Raw genomic sequence first — 21,810 nt, 5'->3', positions numbered from 1 at the left:
CCCTCGTTCGTCATATGCCCCGCCTATCTGTGTGCAAACTGTTGTTGATGGATTTTGCGACCGTAACGACCCTTCTTCGTGCATGTTCATGAGCTCTGGCGTTAGTATTCTTCTCCTATGGCTCGTCATGCCTGTGTTATTGTGATTTCCATCTACGCGCATTATACTTACGTACTTCCTTCAGGTACATATGTATGAGTGTATACGTTTGTCGGTTCGCGCTAACTCCGGTCGATTGTGTGCGCCCCTGCGGCTGTGCTTGTGCGCCCTTCGCTTATCCAGTCTTTCGTCGTCATCGCCGCTATAGCTACTGCTGTTGTTCTGGCGCAGATCCTTCCATTAGATTTATTGCCGCATACTGCACTGTTATTCCTATTCCTGCATTGTGTGCCGCATGGTTTTCAAATCAACAACAGCAACAACAAAATCGTCACAGTTTTTTTTTTTTTTTGTTTACAATTGCCAAAGATATTTTTTTGCTAAAAAATGTTACGACATTACGTCGTCCTTAGTTTGCACATGTCCCGTCTGTTCGTCAGACGGCCCGCTCGTCATTCGTTCATCCGTTCATCCATTTGCCGGCAAAAGTTAGGGGCTGGTTTTATGTGTGCTTGTGTTGGTAGTTCGGTTCTTTAGTTGGATGTATGCGCACATCTGTGACCCGGAGTCTCGAATTCACTGCTGTTCGCACCTCGTCGCAGCCCTTTTCCACGCTTTATCATGCAATTCAGCAGTTCCGTAATATCTGCATTTGCCACTCGCCTGATCTGTACGCAAGTTAAGGGGTAAGGAGAAAATCCTTTCATTAATGGCATCAAAGTTTTTCTTGCCATCAACTCAAAATTTTCACCTTTCGTATTACACAATTTATATAATTTCTCCTTTTTTATTGCGCACATGTGTGCGGTTGTGTGTGACTTTTTGCGCTCACTCTGGTTGGCCGAGTTCTTTAAACTAATGCTGATTTACTGAAGCCAAAGTGAGAACTTGAATAAGAAACACTGTATGTTGGCTATAGGCTTGTTTAGGGGTAAACTTCTGACAGGTAGTTATGTGCGATTGGATTGCCGGCAAGTTAGCCCATTGATTAACGAGTGCAATTGTGACTAAAAAGCATTCGTACCTACTTATTTAACTCTCCACAGTTCTGTGTACCGCACTAAGTCAAAGAATTACCCTACGTGCACATAAACCTGTTTCTTTTTTGGGCAGTACATGGCAAGAGATTATTATAAATATCCTCATTGTTCGCATTTAACATGCACTTTCAGATTAATGCCAAAGTCTATTGTTATTAGATCTAATAGATTCTCTAGAAATCAAATATATACTTGATATACGCCAGACAAGTGGCTATCACATGTGCCTAACACCGAAATAACGGTAGCACATTCATTCATGTTTTGCGACACACCAATAATCTTTCGTGTTTGTTAACTCTCTTAGTTACTTACAGACATTACTACAAACTGTGCTCATTCAGACCCGTAAAACACATACAAGCAGCATCCACGTAATCAGCTGTTTTTCATGGCGTCCTAACAATTCTCAATTTTAAACGATTTACGTGGTTGCTCTTATGCAGTTGGTTTTTTTTTTTGCTCCATTTCGCACTTTGTTCGGCAAAATCACATTTTCGTTGCTGGTAAACCCAGCAGACAGCGATACAACTTTCTGGTATTGAAATTTGACCTCCAATATATACATGTATATATATATATTAATACATGCATTCATAGTGTTGTGAAATTGCTCGAAATGGCACGAAATCCAACAAGCTCTACCCAGAAGACCAGCGGCAATTGTGAAATGTGAGCAGGTGGCGCTGTTGCAGTCTGCAGCCGGACAGTTGCGTGCGACAGACGACAGAATTAAACGGACCTACTAACAAACGAATAGTTGACCGACTGTCCCAGCAATTGTCTGTCTATTCGATTGGCATGTGACGTTGCTGCTGGGCGTTTAGTCGAGTTCATCCAACGCAAAGTATATTGCTGAGATTTTCATTTATTCGTGCGATACTTGGTGGTTGGTGGAGTGTTCAGGCCGTCTCACATGTAGTTGTCTTCTCTGATTCGGGCTGTGTGTATGTGTGTGTCGGATGCGCCTGGTGGCAGGTGGAAGGGAACTCATTAAATATGTATTATACATTTACGGTGTTGGATGGATATGGAAAATCGATTAAAATTATATACACCAATGTGTGTACATGCATATTTATCATTGGATATATGTGTGTATATATACTCGTTTATGTCCATTTTGAATTCGCTGTTAGAGAATAAACGAATCCTGCGCACACACACGAGGGTTGCGACGAACAAGTAACGAGTAAAGACATTCATGCCGACGAAGTCGTGTTTGTCATTTCGCATCCATTCGTTAGAAATGGTTGTTGTGCGTGGTTGGTATTATTGCGCCCGCCCTATCTTATGCTCTTATGCGGGTGGGCCGCGATATATTTATTGCAGTGCTGAGCACTCGCTCGTTTGACTACGGTTACTCGCTTTGTCTAATGTCTACTCATTTGTTGTTGGGTTTTTCTTCTCTTTTCGATTTAATTTAAATGCATTATACATATATTTGCCATTTTTTTCGCGATAGTACAATTTAATATGACAGTTTATTTTCATTAAGAGGACCTAAATGGTTATCGAAAAAATTAAAAATGGTATGTAAAGGAAAATATTGCAAAACAATCGGAGGATATTGACGTAAAAATTCAAATTATTTCATTCCTTTTTCTTTTATGTCATCTACTGTTATTGCTGCCATCACTTTATCTTATACATACTCGTATTATATTATTCGCGTTGTAGGTAATTTTTTGGCCTTTTGTTTTTGTTTATATGTTTTTTATTGTAGCCGCTGGGGACGAATATAGAGTCAATACAGCTAACGGTTGTGGCAGTGTGTCGTTGCAACAATATAATTATTATAGTCGTCGTCCTTGCTTGCCAGGGGTCCTAAAAATTGTGGGTGGGTGCTCGGCATCTACCGCATTACTCACAGTGGCAATTTTGTATGCATATACATTTGTATGTACCTATTTATCACAGATGATGTATGCACGCGGTTTTCACGCACTGCTATTTTTGCACTTGTTCTTGCCTTGCCCACGGCTACAATTGTACCTTTTCGCGTATCTTCGCTTTCGCACGATTCGCAGCATACAGTTTGTTGTTGTTGCACATATTTTTTCGGCGATGTCCCGCAACATTTGATTTGCATTTTTTGCAAATTTTTTTTATTCGTTTTGTATTTTTTTCAATGTCAGCTGCTTTCCAATTTCATAATTTACTTTTTTTTTTGTTTTTTTTCGGGTTTTGGTTGTATTTTTGGCGATACACTCTGCAAGTAGGTTTTGATTACTATTTTTTCATTGTGTTTTTTGTTGTTGCTGTCGTTTTTATGTTTTTCCACCACAAAGGTGGCTTCGTCGCTTCTTTTTTATTGGTGTGCATATTTTTTTTTAACGAAAGTTATAATAACTCTTCGATTGATCGATAATGCTCTTATCAAACAATTTACATGTAATAGCAACAACAAAGGTGTAGAGTTGAATTAACACTAAATAACATACGAATAACTAACAAAATTTTAAATGTTATGTTATGTTAGGAAAAACGTAGATTCAAATGTTATATAAATATCCTTTATTGTCTAGGATTTTTCGAAAAGTCTTGCATTATAAGCTATGAAAACGCTAAAGCCTAGACTAAGCCTCGAAAATTTTGTTGAAATTGAATAGTGGTTGTGTATGAACCGACCTTTTTTCGTATGCTAAACAGAGCATAAATACACCTCAAAATCATATATCAATAATCTGATTTTAATTGTTTGCAGCGAAAAAATTTTGTTGTCATTATTTTCCAATTGATGCTAGTTCAATTTTGTTGTCATTATTTTCCAATTGATGCTAGTTCAATTTTGTTCTAACGCGTTTCACCCTGACACCTGCTTGGTAATCATATATGTATGTATGTTAGTTGAGCAGAGCGTGTGGGTTCATATGGTTAACACTCAGTTGTTGTTTTTGTTGTTGTTGTAAGGAAACGGACCTTAATTCGAAACTACAAGATATGTGCTTCAACATATGTATGTGTTTATTTGTATGCACAATCATGCTCAACTCTCTAGAAGTATATAGTGCGTTTTGCATTGAGTGGTTTCCCGTGATTACTATATTTTGGATAATCAAATTCATACTATATGCTTCGACATACGACTTTGATTTGTTACTTTTGTAGTCACTCATACACATTTCCAAATTTATTAACACATTATTTGTCAATTATCTTCACTTCAAATTCATTCTTAGTTCCTTGCTAATTGGTTTTTGTAAAAAAGTGTGGCGCAAACAAAATTTCAGAACTTTTCATTTGTTTGATTGGACCTTTTAACTTGTTCTTCGTCACAACCATTTTTATGTAAAATATTGGAAGTTCGAGTTTTTTAAGTTGATGTATTCAATATATATTTCTAAGAAATAGAAGTTGTTCAGTGTTGTCAAATATACATATAAATTGAAAACAATATTTTTTTTGTTTTGCAGACAAATACTTCCAGAGGTCAATCACCTTATCCGCCAACACATGGTCAAAATTCAGGTTCCTATCCAAGTTCACCCCAACAACAGCCGGGCGGTCCACCACCGCCACCTCCGCAATCATCAAATCAAGGAACGGCGGCTGCACAATACTCACCGTATCCACAGCGGTATCCTACACCGCCTGGACCGGCGACAGGTCCTAATCATCGAACTGCCTACTCACAGCATCAGGTAAGTGAATTAAAAAACACACGTCTGTTATTTTTTGTTCTTTTATAAAGCATAAATGTTGAGAGCATCTTGAGATATTTAGATGAGCTATGTATATATGTAGTGCTTTAATTGCTTACTTTTTTATTCGACTGTATGCAATAATGTAACAATAAAAATAATAAATTGTAGCAACACAACAATTTCAGCAAAGTAACATTTACACTGGCAACAAAAATTTCCATATGGCAGCAATTCTAGTACAAGAGAGTGTAACATTGTATTGTGCATATTACTGCATACCCAGTGGGAAATCCGAAATTAATGATTTTTTTTATTTCGATAAAATTTCTGTTATTTATTTTTTCGATTCCCTACGAAGGCTAATAGCATTACAAAAGCAAGTAAATAAATTTTTTAATGCCTTGAGTTATGTTAAAATGTGCCAGTAGTATAAATCTAAATTTTTACTCCATTGATTCAGCTATCCCCTTCTATATAATAATGCTATATGTCACACAATTGTCAAAAATCCGTATGTTTGTCATACTGTAGTGCTGCTTGTTGTTGCTAATGTATTGCAACAACTTTTAATGCAACAATGTAAATGTCTACACCTGCGCTTTAACAATATTTGCGTCCTTTGTTGTTGCATTTCTACAATGCAGTGTGGATTAACTTGGCGAACGCTGACGTTCATTCGTCCGAAATGTGAGCGCTAATGCCAATACATTTATATATCTATGCACCGTATATGCCGTGCGTAGATATACATTTGCGTGCGTGTGCCACTATTCAATCCTCGCACTTGTCGCATCAATTACAATTGAACACTTTGTCCTCGACAGCGCTGGCGCCTGCTGATGCTGCAGCAGGCTGTTTTATTGGATTGACTGTTGCTATGCGTCGCACGTACTGTAGCTGCAGCTGCAGCTGAGGTCGTTTTAAGCTTTTGCACTTATGTTGTTGTTCCTTGTTATTGTTCGTTATGTGGCAACTGCATTGTGCATACTCATTTGTTGTTTTTTTCTTTCTGCTTTTGTTGCCGCTTCGTTCTGACATTTGCCACATAATCATGATAAATACGGCTTTGCCATTGTTGTTATTATTGCAAACTATCTAGTTATTGTTGTTGTGGTAGCAATGGGTTGCATACAAATATTGTGTTGTTCGCATTTTAATGCAAAGTGCAAGTGTACCACGAAATATTCTTCATTGAAACATGTTTTTTGGCATAGCACTTGCGAATCACTAAATTTCTCTTCCAAATTCCATAATAAAACCAATTGTAAAAGTCATAGGCTCAAAAAATATTTACTTAGTTTTTAATAGATTTATTTAATCTATTTCTACTCATGTTAATATCAGTGAAGTCTAAAGACGAAATACTTCACGAAAATTACTAAATTTCAGAAATTTCTTTTGCAGATTTCAAATTATTTTCTAGGAATTTCATTTTGCTTTTCGTGATTTATACAAAGTAACCAATCCACATATCCATGCAAGTGTGCGTCTATGCGCATACATTCATACGTATTAAAGTGGATACATACATATGTATGTATGTACATATGTAAGCTGCTTGTAGAAATTTTCAAATTGGTGATATTGTGTTCCAAGAATTACATGCAAATATCTTTATGTTATTGCAGTTTTCACAATTTCTTCTAGAAAATTATTAAAATATGAAATGTACTTTGATGCTTGTATAATCATTAATTCTCATAATCCTAGTAGTGTATTTAAGGCTTACCAAATTCTTTATAAATTTTATATCGTGAATAGGTAATATGAAGTTTGCCACGTAGTTTGTAGCATTCAGAAAGAAACGTCGTAGACTCTATAAAGTGTATATATGTATATGTAAATGATCAGCGTAATAAGCTGAGCCGATTTAGCAATATTCGTCTGTATATATCTTGCGACCAATAAGTCTCTGGAAATTGTAAATAAAACGAAACATTTTTAATCTTCATCAATATTTCTTTTTTCGCCTTAAAAATATGCCACTTCTGTAGCGTTACACATATGCCACCAGTTTTTCCAATCATCGAAACCTGCCTTGTAGGCGCTGTCCGGAATCGCCTTCAGATTCCTCTGCGAATTTTCTTTTGCGGCCTCAATCGTGTAGATGGTCTTCATGCAAAAAGTTCAGCTCTTTTGGAACAAGTCGAGCATTGACGCGTCTCATGCCCAAATTATTGATCAAAATCAAACGAACTGCTTCACGGCCGATGTTAAGCTTACGTGCTATCTCTCTAACACTCGCATGACGATTTTCGAACACGATATCCTTCAATTTTTTGATGTTATCGTCAGTGTAGTAGACGTCGAAGGACGAACGGAACGAGGCATGTCTTCGACGGTTTCTCGACCATCCTTAAAAGCTTTGTACCAGTCGTAGACTTGGGGTTTTAATAAAATAGATTCACCATGAGCGTTTTCTAACATTAGAAACGATTCCGCACACGAAATGTGGTTCGAAACACTAAATTTGATGCAAATTATTTATTCAATCTTTTTTTCCATTGCAACAAACATTATTGAAGTCGACTGATTTCAACAGCTACTGCAAACAAACTGGTTGACAGATCGCGCTCGATTTCGGCATAACAATTAACGACAGTGCTACCAACTTTCCGCGCGGGCAGTTTAAATGACAATTTCCGGAAACTTTCTGGTCACAATATACGCGAACTAGTTCGACAGTTTTTGATATATCGATTCGAAATTTCGCATATGTTCTTTTTTCCCCAAGTAGCTGCTTATTTAGCGGTACCGCCGATATTGGACTACTATAACATATAGCTGTCATATAAATTAACCGATCGAAATCAAGTTCTTGTGTAGACAAGCTCTTTATTTGAAAAGATATCTTCACGAAATTCGGCATAGATTATTATCCAAGACAATGCTACAATCTCCGAACTGCCATTTAAACTGTCCGATCAAAATCAAGATAAAGATCTTTTTATACCCTGTCATACTATAAGAAATGCACCAGTGAAGCGTAAGGTTTTTTATTATTATCAATGTCTACATTAAGTTAAATTATTTTGAAAGTTTATATCGTATACTATGCATGAAATATGCTTGAACAAGAACGCTACGTATAACTAATGACCTTACTTCAACCTAATTTTTGTTCAAAATCAATGCGCTCATATCTTTAATATTTAATGATTAATTAAAAAATAAATATCCAACAAGCCACATAATTAATTAAAAATCATAATAGAATAAAAAATAATTGTATGCAGCTGGAAAGTGCGCATTGCTCTGAAATTGACGCATTTTTGCTCTGTTAAGAATTGACAAACAAACAGTGCTGGTGAAAATAATAGCAACCGGTGTGCATATATGAAAAATATGACTTTTCCTCTTGATTAAATACTTGTACATATAATATTTACCGAAGTACAATACTAGTATCTTTAATACAATAATAATTTTTTTTTTTTTTGCTTTTTCGGATTACTGTTTTTTAATACAACTGTATGTATATGAAAATATTTTGATATATATTTTTTTTATTACTATTCGGCTTATGCAAACGTACTTATCCTCAATATAAAGTAAACTTTAATACCTGAACAAATATTTAATAATCAAGCATGAGTTAATAGTAAATAAAAATCACCAATAACAATATACATGTATTAAGCACCAACAAAATATCCGGGATTTATTAAAATTTCGCAGAATTGAAATAGGTATTCTTGCAAAAAAAGCAACAAAAGCAATGAATTGAAATGAAAGTCGAAAATGCGAGAATGCAATCAAAATTAATTGTGAAACTGCAAATATTGCTTTGTGCGTGCGTGTAATACCCACTAGGAAAAATGACTAGTTCTATACTGATGCAAGACTTGCGATTTTTATGTCATTATCATAATTATCGAAGCATTTGTTTCATATATCATCATTGATTTTGAAGTTTATACTTAGTTTGAAAATAATTCTTGAATTATATGGGATTATGATATGATCCCAGTATGATAGGTTAGTACATTAAAGCTTAGCTGATGTTTTTCCAGCGTAATGACCGCGAACAAAAAATGTGTTCAGCATTCATTTCATAGTGGTCTACATTTACAAATATATGTTAGATATATTTATAATTTACAATCGCATTACGCACAGACATGCAAATATAGTGAAATGCACACTTTTTTCGCCTATATTAAATTTCTATTAAAATGCATGCATACTTCAGTAAAAAACATAATTTTTTTTTATGTTATTTAAAAAAATTCCGACAAACACATGCGCCCACGCACATGGAATTTATGACGAGCAACAGCATAGCCGTTTATCAGCGCATTATGTCAGCGTGTTGTAAAAAACGGAAATTTAATGAAACTATTGAAGTATATACGATGCAAATTGCATTGTGAAAAAGAGCTGCGTGAAACAAAGTGCGCGTGTGTATACATTTACATTCATAATATTTGTATATGTCCTTCTGCAGTAGCTTTTTTGCTTACAGCCATAGCAAAAAACATGTAAACATGTTGTTGTTGTTGTGTATGCAATCACAGAAAAAGTCATGACTGCCCCGCAAAGTTTTCGCTTGAACATGAATAATAATTAATTCAATACCATTTTTTAATTCCTTGGTGATTTTTCTGTACAATTTGAAGCTGCAAAAATCCGCAAAAATGTAAAGGCTTCAATTGTTTTTACTGACTATTATATGCGTAGTATTTCATCATGTTTTTTTCCCTAATTAAAATGCGATGTAATACTTTTAGAAATAAAGATATGTATGCTATGCTTAAAGCCTTTTGAAAACTGATGTAGTGTTGAGTCTCGAAGCAGAGTAGGGAACTGTAAATTTAATGATATACTAGGTATATACATAGTAAATGTAAAGTTCGTAAATACCGCGAAAAAAACACATTAAAAACATATCCTAACCTATGTGTACCATTCGATCAAATTTACTACAACACACAACAAACTAACAAAAATAAAAAAATTATTTTAAGTATTTTAGTATAAATCTTTATTATTGACTACAAAATAAATTTCTGAGCTAGTACAAGCATGTCAACGCTTAATCAAATTTTCCATACACTTGTTATAAGCCTCGGTTTAGTGCCTTTAGCGAATTTTGGTTTTTTCGGTTTCGCCTCTTTTTTCAAAGCGCCATTCAGTAGTTTTTGGACAGTTTCGGCGTCATATTCATGCACCCACTTCTCGTCACCAGTAATGGTGCGTTTGTTGAATGTAGAGTTCTCAGCTACATTGTCAAGCATCTGTTTTGCGATCTCTACTCGAAGTCAAAAGCTGCTAAACATGCAAGTCTTTTAGTAAGAGTTTAACATTGTCATGCTTCATACCTAAAATATGCATCAAAATGTGTTAGTCGATTCATAAAAGATGTTAAGTGCCGCTGCTATCTCTCTATATGATGTCAACACGATGACGATTTTTAAAACCTATTTATTTAAACTTTTCGTTGTTATAGTCATTAAGAGAGGTAGGTGGATGGAGCCATGAGGCAAATAAATGTGTACAATAATCTATTATTCACCACTGAATTGTGAACTTTATAATTTTACAACTTTTTTATTATTAAATTTTGATATACAGTTTTAAAATAAAACGTCACCGAAAGTATAGACAAGGATGCTTACCTCGTCTGCATACAACTCGCTCCCTTCATGTATTGTATTTACATATAAATTAAGTTGAAAGCAATATGAATAAATGTTTATTTTCTCTTCTTTTCCACTTGCAGTATCCTGAACCGAATCGACCTTGGCCCGGTGGTACATCGCCGGCACCTAGTCCTGGGCCTAGTGGCCATCCTCATCCCCCAGCATCACCGCATCAATCACAGCATGGCGGCCCACCGCCCAGCAGTAGTCCTGGGCATGCACCGAGTCCTTCGCCGCAGCCATCACAGGCGTCACCATCACCACATCAGGTAATTAATTATTTGCACCGTTGTGCACCGCGCCACTTTGCCTTTTATATATATGTATACTATGTATGTGCTCTCTTGGCAATGGCAATAAAATGAATTTCATTGCTATCAGCATGCCGTTGCTTAAACAAATTAATGTTTACCTCACGAACCGCGGTCTGTGGAACAGTTGTTCCGACTCTGGTGGTCGTGCTGCTACTGTGTGTGTGTGCGCGTGTGTGCGTAATTGAATTGTTGTTGTCTTGATTGTGCCACTGTTTATCTTCGAAAAAATTGAGGTGAACATATAGGTGAAGCGTGAAAAAAAAAAACAAATAGCGTTTCAACGTGGGAAGAACGAAACCAAGTGAGGTGTTACTGCAGCGGTTAAAGAACCATATGTTATTCGAACGATGGGTGAGCATATGTGAGTGCGTGTGTGCCGATAAATGAATGCACGAATAAACATTAAATTGTCATACAATTGTTGCGCCTCCATTAACTCTATTTGCTGTGCGGTGGTATACAATTCTTGATTACGCCTTTCAATTGAGTTGAGTGCAATGGATAGTTTATTTTTCATGCAATATAAATGTAGTTGGGGTCAGTTCTACTTCGCTTTCAGACAGATTGATCAAATAATTTGCTTTTTAAAGCAAACTCCCGTCTAAAATTATTTAGACCATTGGATAAAGAGGCGAAGCATTTACAATATAGGTACAGTGCACTCGTAGTGGTGAAGAGTCCAGTTTTTATATTGACCATGAACGTAAAATACTGAATAGCATGAACATCGGAATTATTAAAAATTAAATGTCTAAAGTGTATAAAAACATGAAAAAAAGAGAAATAGGAACTTTGTGTTTTTGTTTTCATGTAATTTTCTGTCAGTTTGGCGTTATTGATTTCTGTCTGTTTTAGCCATTTATGTATTTTGTTTGCAAAAATGTCTTCTAAACCTTTTTTTTAAATAAATTATCGATTATAGTTTTCATTGTTGATCGTTATTTCTATAAAATTATCAATGTGGTTTGAACATTTTTTAATACTATTCTTACTCCCATCACATTCCTCTGTGCATGGGTGCAATAAACACTATATTGCCTATACTTCTGTTCAATTTTATATGCCTTTAGATTATACATATGTATAATATATACTCGTATATGTAAAGTTAGTCAATGTACCGATATTTTCTCTTCTCCAATTATCGATAACGCATCTAAATGCCGCTATATCTTCTCACTTGCATGATTTTATTTTGAAAATGAACCGCTGTAATGTTAGCAAAACTAAATATAAAGAAATATAGCAAATTACATTTGCATTCAGTAATTAAACATGCCCCTTACATACACTTAAATGTATACAGAAAGTGGCACGTGACCAAACTGCAATTGCTGCGATCAAAAGCAAAAAATGACTCAACGCCATTTGAAATGTGCAATTTCATTAGTGAGAAGTGTAGCGTTGGCAAGCAGAAGCTTGACAGAGGGGTGGTAGGGTCTATGGATCAATAGAACAGAATGTTAATTAGGGAGTTCAATTGAATTTATCATTATGTGTTTTTTATTTACATTTCAATGAAGTCAAAAACATCCAAAACATGTTGGCTGCTATAACATGCAGGAAAACTATATAAAAACAAGTAAGGAAGAGCTAAGTTCGTGTGTAACCGCACATTTTATACTCTTGCACCTTGTAAGGAGCAAAGCAGGTAAAAATACCTTCTGGTGTTAGGAAAACTTTATATAAAAACAAGTAAGGGAGGTCTAAGTTCGGATGTAACCGAAGATTTTATACTCACGCAAAGTCAAATGGTATACTCGTTTTAGATTTCTTTGTGGATCTTGCCGCCTTGTTCTATGTTAACCGATATTTTCGGTAAAAAGTCAACTATAGGCACTGGGGTCCATATATTCAGTACCTAGGGACCTGAACAGTTTTGGTTCAATTTAGATAATTTTTGGTCACAAGGTGGCATACTTTAAACGTATTATTCACGCAAAGTTTTACGTCGATATAATCATTGTTGCTTGATTTGCATACTGAAAAAAATCAGATGGAATTTAAAATAATGTTATATGGAAAATAGGCGTGGTTGTAACCCGATTTCACCCATTTTCACACCGTCGATATAGGATATGCACATTAAACTTATTAGTGGGCGGGACCACGCCCTAAAATTTTTTGCCTGCAGATGCCCCTCCCTAATGTGATCCTGTGTACCTAATAAGAGTCTTGTATCTTGTTGTGGAGCTTAGTTATGGCAATTTATTTGTTTTTAATTAATGGCGTTTTGTAGGCGTGGCTGCGGTCCGATTACGGTTATCTGCAATACCAACCGTCTTACGGTACCAAGAAACATGTGTACCAAGTTTCATGAAGATATCTCAATTTTTACTCAAGTTACAGCCACTCGGATTTCAACTCGTTTCTTCTGATTATTTATATATATATAACCCTATATCTAATTCGATTGTTTTTAGGTGATACAAACAACCGTTAGGCAAACAAAACTATTATACTCTGTAGCAACATGTTGTAAGAGCATGAAAATATATTACTCGTATTTGTGTGATTGTTTGGAATATGCACAGTGCAAAAAAACACACAATAAAAACTATCGTATCTGCTTAAGCGCCTAAAAGCAGACAACATATATAAATCATAGATGTGATAAAATCGAATTTCTCTGTCCTTGCCGCTGCATTTTTTTATGCAATGTTAACATTGCCACATTTTTACTTGCAAAATTACATTTACGGCCCAAACGACTACACAGACAATGCCTATGAAATTATACTGCAGTCGAAAGCATTTTACCCACATTTAAATGAAATAAACCGGAGCCGGTGAACACACATGGTGATGTGTTGTAGCGAGCGCGACGCACGGGTGGCATACGAAATTGCAAATGAATGCAAGCAATTTGTGTGCAGCAGCCAACAACATCAACAACACATACATTCATACATATAATTTTAGTTTATATTATTTGGTTTCGGCGCCCTGGCGCACAAATTAATTCCGCAATACAAACATTTGACTCCAGCGATAACCGTTAGTAATGCCGACAACGAACGATCGACCAACCGACTGACTAACTGACCAGTCGCTCACTCAGGCAAATTAAATAGGAAAACAGACGAAAATAAAAATAGCGAACATACAGTCCAGGGAAAATGAATGCGAAGCAATGTAAGCTGGCAGTAACAACAACAACAACCATAAGCGCCGCAGCATCATCAACAATAAATGCATTAATAAATAAAACAAATTCGCAATGCAGTTGAGTGCAGCGGACAACGGCTCATCGAGTATCCAATTTTCCATGGTTGCTATATAGCCGCATTCATACATATGTACCTACATACATATATATGAAAATATAGTAGTATGTATGCCGCCACCATTGCGGCCTGCTTCATAACACACGAATCGCTTGAAACGCGCAATTCGCAAAGCGTCAACCAACCAACCTACGAACCAGTTGGCAGCTACCGCTGTGCAGCAGTCAATATGAATATGCAAACACCGGCATTTGACCGTCTCGTGACGATTTGGCTGGCGGGTTTGTTGGCTGACTGGCGGCGGACCCACACCATCCAATCGGTGTTAGCGGACAAATTAGTTATTGACAAGCAGTGGCGCTTGAAGTGGCAGCGCAACGGAGGGAAGTGGAGTAGAGAGTCACAAGGTGCACTGGACTTTAGTGTTGCAATACAACACTACGTACAGTGCAGGAAAGTGATGAGAATATCATACTGGCATAGCACACTGGTGTAACTCCTACCGAAGCTTGCGTGCGTCAGTGGCGATTTTAGAATTAAAAGTAACAACAACCAAATCGTTATAAATATCCACTGCACACTTTATGCAACTAAATGGCGACAATCAATTGACTTTTGTGTGTGGATTAGGCTGTCTGGCATTTTATATGCTGTCTGAGTAAATGGTGGTTAAGCATATATGTTAGAGTGTATATTTTTTGCTTTCGGCTTTTATAAATTAAGTGTAGGAAGCAAAAGAGGCATTGAATTACATACATATAATATATACATCTATACATCAGCAATGCGTTTTTTGGGCAACATACATAAATGAATTCGATGAATTACGTAATAAGCTTTGCTTTAATTGGCATTACAAATGACACATCACTTACATGTACCTCTTCGAAAATTACTCTTGAATTAATTTTTTTTCCCTAAGAAGCTAATTTTTCAATCTTTTATTGTGACGTTATACCTAAACTTAGGAGTTCTGTATTTAGATATGTACATACTATGTATTTTCAGAAGTTTTTTGATGGACGGTGGAACGATTGAATAATAATGATCACATTCTTTCTCGCAAGCTAAATTTTTCAGCTATCGTATGGATGCCTCTAGACATTTTCAAACGGAGCTGTTTGATATGCATTAAACTTATTTCACCTAAATCAAGCGAAACTTTAAGTAGGATTGTTTCCCATCATCCTCAAAATAGAAATAATATAGGAGGGAATAGGGAGGGAGGGAGATAGGAAATAATATATACAGTGTTGGAAAAAATAATAGCTACATCACCTTTATTCCCATATTTTGTAACACAGATTTGCATATATTCGTCTTATAGTATGGAAGTTAAGTGTAAACTAATGCTATCAAACAGTACTTTAATTAAATACCCTTTATACTCTAATAGTCTTTGCATTGCAACAAAAAATTGTGAATTTAGGTGCACGTGTTACGTAAGAGCTGGAAAAAATAAAAGAGGCAAATGTAGTTATTTATTTATTTGCATAGAAAAATAGTAAAGATCGCAACGAAAACGCAAAAACACACAGTTTGACCATCAAACTGGAAGAAGTGTAAGAAAAGTTCCGTTTTTAAGCAAACAAAATGTAAAAGAGAGAATTGAATTTGCTCAGAGTCACATGCATCGTGGAAATTGGAATAACGTCGTGTGGTCGGATGAAATGAAAATTAATTTATTTGGATTCGATGGCAAAACGACGACCTCGAAATGCGAAATTTGACCCCAGATATACACGAAAAACAATTAAATACAGAGCCGGTTCAATAATGTTATAGGTATGCTTTTCGGCGGCTAGAGTTGGACCGATTTATTGGATTCAAGACAAAATGTGCTCAACAGATTATCTCAACATGCTTAATAATGCAATGTTGCCCTATGCGGAGGAGCACATGCCACTAAAATGGGAATTCATGCATGACAACGAACCGAAACATGCTTCGAAACTGGTAAAATAGAATAACCCTCACAGTAGCCGGATCGCAATCCTATAGAACACCTATATAGAGTGTTAAAGAAATCAGTCGGTGGACAAAATTGAAAAAATAAGCACGAATTATGGAGATAAGTCCAAGTAGCATGGTATGTAATACCAGTCACGACTTGCACTTACCCTGTCAGCCCTATGCCGCGAAGATGTCAAGAGGTGGTTAAAATGAAAGGAGCATCCACAAATTATATGATTTGAACGAAAGAAAAGTAATAATTAAAAATAACAAAATATCACACAAAAAATGAATTAATGTCTGTCCCTATTTTTATTTCCAGGCTGAAATACAAAATTTATCCGTTTTCATTTTTTAAACTTAAATAACTACTCAAATGTTAATTAATTATTTAAATCAATGATTTTTTGAATTATTTTATTGTATATCGTTTAATTTAAACATATAATTGATAATTTTGTCCGTATTATTTTTTCCAACACTGTATTTACGTCTCATCCCACGTAACTTAATGTCCTAGTTTTTGCTTAGAGTCCACGACAAATCTTAAGGATCTTCTACTTTCGCTTCTGGTCCAGACGGCAAAGAATTTCTCGGTATTTACAAAGAAACTCGCGACATTTTTAAAGTAGACTACAAGTGCTAGCTGAACACTCACATAACTTTCATTCAATGTACCTTACTAGCACTGCTATTAGGGACAACACTTATACATTTATTGCTATAGTAGAATCGTTTAATTTAATTCCCTTACAATTGCTTTACTTTTTAAAATTATGTTGTTTTAGTAAACAGAAATCATTGACTACAACATACTTTAAACAATACTTTGAATATCGACAATTGGAAAACGCTTTAGCGTAATTATGTAACACGGCAGCACACACTTATAGCCGCTTGCATAGCTGATTAGAAAGCTTCTAAGCGCCAGCTAACGTTGTTCCGGTAAGCCAACGGCATTGTGAAGAATAGCACGCCCGACGAACATTCTATTCGGTTGTTGTCCGTAGGACGAAGAGGCAAATGTATCAACAGTCAGCACTTAAACGCATTAACAATTCAACACGCAAGCATTACTTCATATAACCCTATTGCAGTATTGTTGTTATTGTGCGTAAATTAGAAAGCACTCGGCTGCCAGTTGATTGTTCCCGATACACTTAATAACGACAGAGTTTACGGCGGCGGCAACTTGCACAAGCGCACATTGGTCAAGACAGCTGTGAAATATGCGCCGACAATCAGTTGGCATTGCGGCTTCTCGTGCTCGATTCATTTTCCATTTAATACAACTTGAATTATTGAACGTGTGACTTGGTTACGGCTTTTGCTTGCCGGAGGTCACTTAAAAATGTATAAAGCTTTGCGTTAAACCGATTTACTACAGAAATTTCGTAAGCAATATCGGTCTTTGTAGCATATTTTCATTTACTTTCCATCGCCATGCTTGAGACGATCGAACTTTGCCATCCACAGCACAGTGAATTAAATGAAATGACATGTTGTTAAAGTGTATTATTCTTTGAAAATTTAATAAACTCATCGTCGTCAATGTCAACAATCGCAACCACTGTCGTTTTAACTTAAAACCACACCATCAGCTCACAACCATCCACGTACAAAGTTACATATGAAGACTGCCCGCATGACCAGCAGTAGCAGCAGCGTGCAACCCAAAATTATTATTGACACTACACTACAATGCACTGAATTTCAGGCCGATTCCACAGCCTCAACTCACTATTCATGTCATGTTCACGCGGTGAGTCTGCAGCCTACTTGCCGCGGACCCAACGCTTGATCGCATTGACACCCAACTCACGTAATTGCCGCGCTACGCTTTATAGTCCTGCAGTGGATGGTCGATAACCACTCTGCAATTTACACTGACATCCGCCACACGCCGTCATACGATGCCATTGACGTTGTGCTCAAAAGGTCAATCTCATTTTTTTTCGTTGAATATTTGCAGGATACGTACAGAATTGTTATGGGTTTATGTGTCGCGCAATAAAACTGAATTTTTGCAGTCGATCTGCTTGTTTGACGATTTTCATTTTCTTTTACCGTTTTCGCCTGCGAATTACATTACAATCCACATTGATAATTCAATCATTCGCAAGCAGGTAATGTGATTTTGGGTATGAAGCAAGCAACGTTTGGTGTGTGACAGCGTTATTATAATGAGTTAAGTCATGAGCGATTGAAGTATAAAAACTGGCCCCACGGTATATTAAAACTAATATGCCAGGAAATACCAGGACAATTCCCATTCAGACCTTGATGCGCCAGCTTAGCAATGCGTGTTGTAAAAATCTTGCTACGCAAAGAGCAAGGGTCAAGCCCACATGGCTTCGGTTATAATGTGCTGGTTGAGTATTGAGGACAGTTTTTTTTGTCAAGAGTCCATTTGACACTAAAAAGTGAAATCTGGTGTCTTCACTTCAGCTAGTGCTATTCTAATTGAGCTACATACAGATACGTGGCTTTGGAAATCGGTTCTGAATTCGGTTTTCGATTGAAAAAATCGGAACATTTCTTGAAAGTCTCTCAAAAATCGATGTACAACAAACTGTAACCCATTATATTAGCACAATGCATGTAGAACACTACCCGATTAAATGGTGTCACTTAAACCGCCACCTCTACAAAGAGCAAGTATCGGCGCTTAGGGTGCGTAAATTATCTACTGGAAGGAATTATTACTAAAGCGAGATACTGTTCACATGGTGGTACGGTCAGATAAGCCAACAGAACAGTCACAGAAGCAAAATCTCATCATATTACACGCTGTGACAGTACTACACATATGTTCACGCAACAACTAGTAGGAAGCCAAACTATGCATGAGATCACGGATGGTCGATCATATAGCAACAACAAGCCCAACAACAGCGGCTGCCGCAGCCAACAAAAGGAGGTCGTCAACTATCATTGCCGTCGGCAGAACCTAAACATGGCACAATTCGAGCGCAATGCAACTTGGCCGATGAAAGTGAAAGCGAAAGCCAATCACTTAACGAGCAATGCAATAACTGCATAAACCGTAACAGGTAGAACAAGAATATTTTGCAAATGACTTTCATTGGCATGAGAACATAGTTCACTGCTATAACAGCAAGATATTCGAGCTTATGAATGGGGTGGGTAGAGCCAAGCCAAGGAACGTCGACATTAACATTAGACGGGGCTTCTAATTTAACGGTTTCAATGCAACAATGCAGACAATGATGCTGCTGCACTGCCAGCAACACTAATGGATAAGCACTAATAGCAATAATCGCAGTGGTGCCTCATACGCAAAAGCCGCCAATGGATTGGCATATATGTAGACAGGCATGCGTAATCATGACAACAACATACATGTTGATGTATACCAATGTTAAACACTGGACTTATGTGGCGGCACCTAACCGTTTCGCAACGGAAGGCGCTCACTGTCAAAACAACAACTACATCTGCAGGATACAATTTGATAAGCATATTAACAGAATGGCTAGAAACACCGGCACGTCAGTAAGGCACCACTACACTCTCTCACGCATTTGCATAGCCAAGCAGAAAATCATTAACGGCACTCGAACGGCGAACGACTCTTGAGTAGGGTAGCAGGGTTTGCGAGAGTTGCCATTTAAAATACGTACACACAAATATACAGACAATATGCAACAGGCTACTAATCAACAATGTTGTGGCGCCTTTGAATTTCAGAAATGGTGGAAATTTGTTGCAGTCATTGCTGCTATTTCGTTGTTAGTGGATGCGGCCAAACGCTGGTGATATTGGTTGACCCAGTTTAATGGGCGCGTTCGCCTTGAAAATCGAAAGGAGAAATATCCTCTCATAGTAAAGCAAGCTACTCGACAATATGTGTGGTGGTATTATTCTTGGTAAAATGGTACTCTAAGCCTCATTTCGGTTCTAACTATGACCTTTGTTGTGTTATTGAGTTTACTTGCGATGGTTGTTGAAATTTCAATGTCAGACCGAATATTGCTTTGCATGCCCCATATGCATATATGTTCATATATATAAATATTTATTCTTCAAATTCTATACTCACTTTTACTTTTCTGGCTTTCTACAATGCTTGTTCTTTTACACTTTTCAAGTAAATTTGTCGTTAATGCCGACAATGAAATTTTCTCATCCTAGCTGTCAGAAATGATTACAATATTGCTGCTGTCACACAGTACATCCAGTTGCCTTTGCTCAATTTTTGGTTACCAATTACAGTAAAAGTAAATAAAAATATACTTTTTTATCAAATATTAAATAATTTATAAACAAGAAAAAACGTTAACTTCGGTTGCGCCGAAGCTATAATACCCTTCACAAAAACAAAGGCCCCTTACAAGAACTTGATTCCGAACGTTCAATTTGTATGACAGCTATATGATATAGTGATCTGATCTGACCAATTTCTGTGGAGAATAATTTGTTGCCTTAAGCAATAACTCGTGCCTAATTTCGTGAAGATATCTCGTCAAATAAAAAAATGTTCCATGCAAGCACTTTACTCCGATCGTTCAGTTAATATGGCAGCTATATGCTATAGTCATCCGATCCATACAATTTCTTCGGAGATTAGATTAATGCTTTAAATAATAATACATGCCAAATTTCGTGAAGATACCTCGTCAAATTAAAGAGTTTTCCATACAAGCACTTCATTCCGATTGTTCAGTTTGTATGGCAGCTATATGCTATAGTGATCCGGTATCGGCGGTTCCGACAAATGAGCAGCTTCTTTGTGAGAAAAGTACAGGTGCAAAATTTCAGATCGATATCTCAAAAACTGAGGGACTAGTTCGCGTATATACAGACGGACAGACGGACGGACATGGCTAAATCAACTCAGCGCGTCACGGTGATCATTTATATATATACTTTATATGGTCTCCGACGTTTCCTTCTGGGTGTTACAAACTTCGTGGCAAAATTAATATACCCTGTTCAGGGTATAAAAATAGCGAATGTGCCGTCGCACAGCTAATTTTTGGAGCGTCATTCGCTAGATTATTGGACAGTTGTATCACGTCTCCAGTAATGATACGTTTCCCGAATGTAAGGTCCTCATGCTTCATACCAAAAATATTAACCAAAAAAAATATATTGAGATCCTTTGCTATCTCTGTGACGCTAACACGACGATTTTCAAGCACAGTTTCTTCAACTGCTGCCAAACACACCGTTCCCTTGACAGTCGGGTCTAAGTAACCGGATCGGACCCGGATCTTATCCGGCCAAGGACAGGACCATTTATCGAAATTACTTCAGGAATGTTTTCTTCCGCTACAACAACAACAACACACTAATTGACATATAGAGAGCAAAATCCACACGAACTCAAGAAAAGGTTGTAGCGATATAGCAAATCAGATCGATTGGATTTGTAAACGCAGTTTAAATGAACCTGTCCGATACAAATTTGATCAGATAGTACAGATGCACATGCTTTTGACTTTCTCGAACCGACGCCTTTAGCTATATGCAAATTTCATTATCAACTATGCATTTCCGTTTCTTTTGTGGGACTACACACATATACATACATACAAACGTATGTATATATGTAACTGTATAACCAAGTAACAAATGTAAACCAAAGCGAAAGGCACGTAAAAAGAAAAAATAAGTAAATAAAATAAATTTAACAAAAATAAATAAAAAATCAGCGACCTTGACATTGACCCAATTGATGATGAATGAGTTCAATGTGCCACAAAGCGGATGTAGACATCGTATTTGGCCACCACCACCGCCGACACAAACGGCAGTAACAACATAAATAGCAGTTGCGATAACATAAAAAGAGAACAACAACAATAAGTACGCCAAAAAACTTGATACGGCGTCGAGTAAGTACCCCACATACATACATACAA

General features: G+C 36.7%; 1 protein-coding gene across 12 annotated transcripts in view; it reads left to right on the top strand.

The window, feature by feature from the left end:
* Window positions 1-21,810, top strand: part of osa (trithorax group protein osa) — a 93,272-nt gene that overhangs the window by 21,715 nt on the left and 49,747 nt on the right. For all 12 annotated transcript variants that reach the window (XM_036377403.2, XM_036377405.2, XM_036377402.2 and 9 more), the window contains exons 3-4: window positions 4,556-4,783; window positions 10,509-10,697. In XM_036377403.2, coding sequence (XP_036233296.2) covers window positions 4,556-4,783; window positions 10,509-10,697 — 417 coding nt within the window. The remainder of the gene's footprint in view (window positions 1-4,555; window positions 4,784-10,508; window positions 10,698-21,810) is intronic.

Source organism: Bactrocera oleae, chromosome 2 (assembly GCF_042242935.1).
Source record: "Bactrocera oleae isolate idBacOlea1 chromosome 2, idBacOlea1, whole genome shotgun sequence".
NCBI classification, from domain to species: Eukaryota; Metazoa; Arthropoda; class Insecta; order Diptera; family Tephritidae; genus Bactrocera; species Bactrocera oleae.
This window is presented reverse-complemented; position numbering and strand designations above follow the sequence as displayed.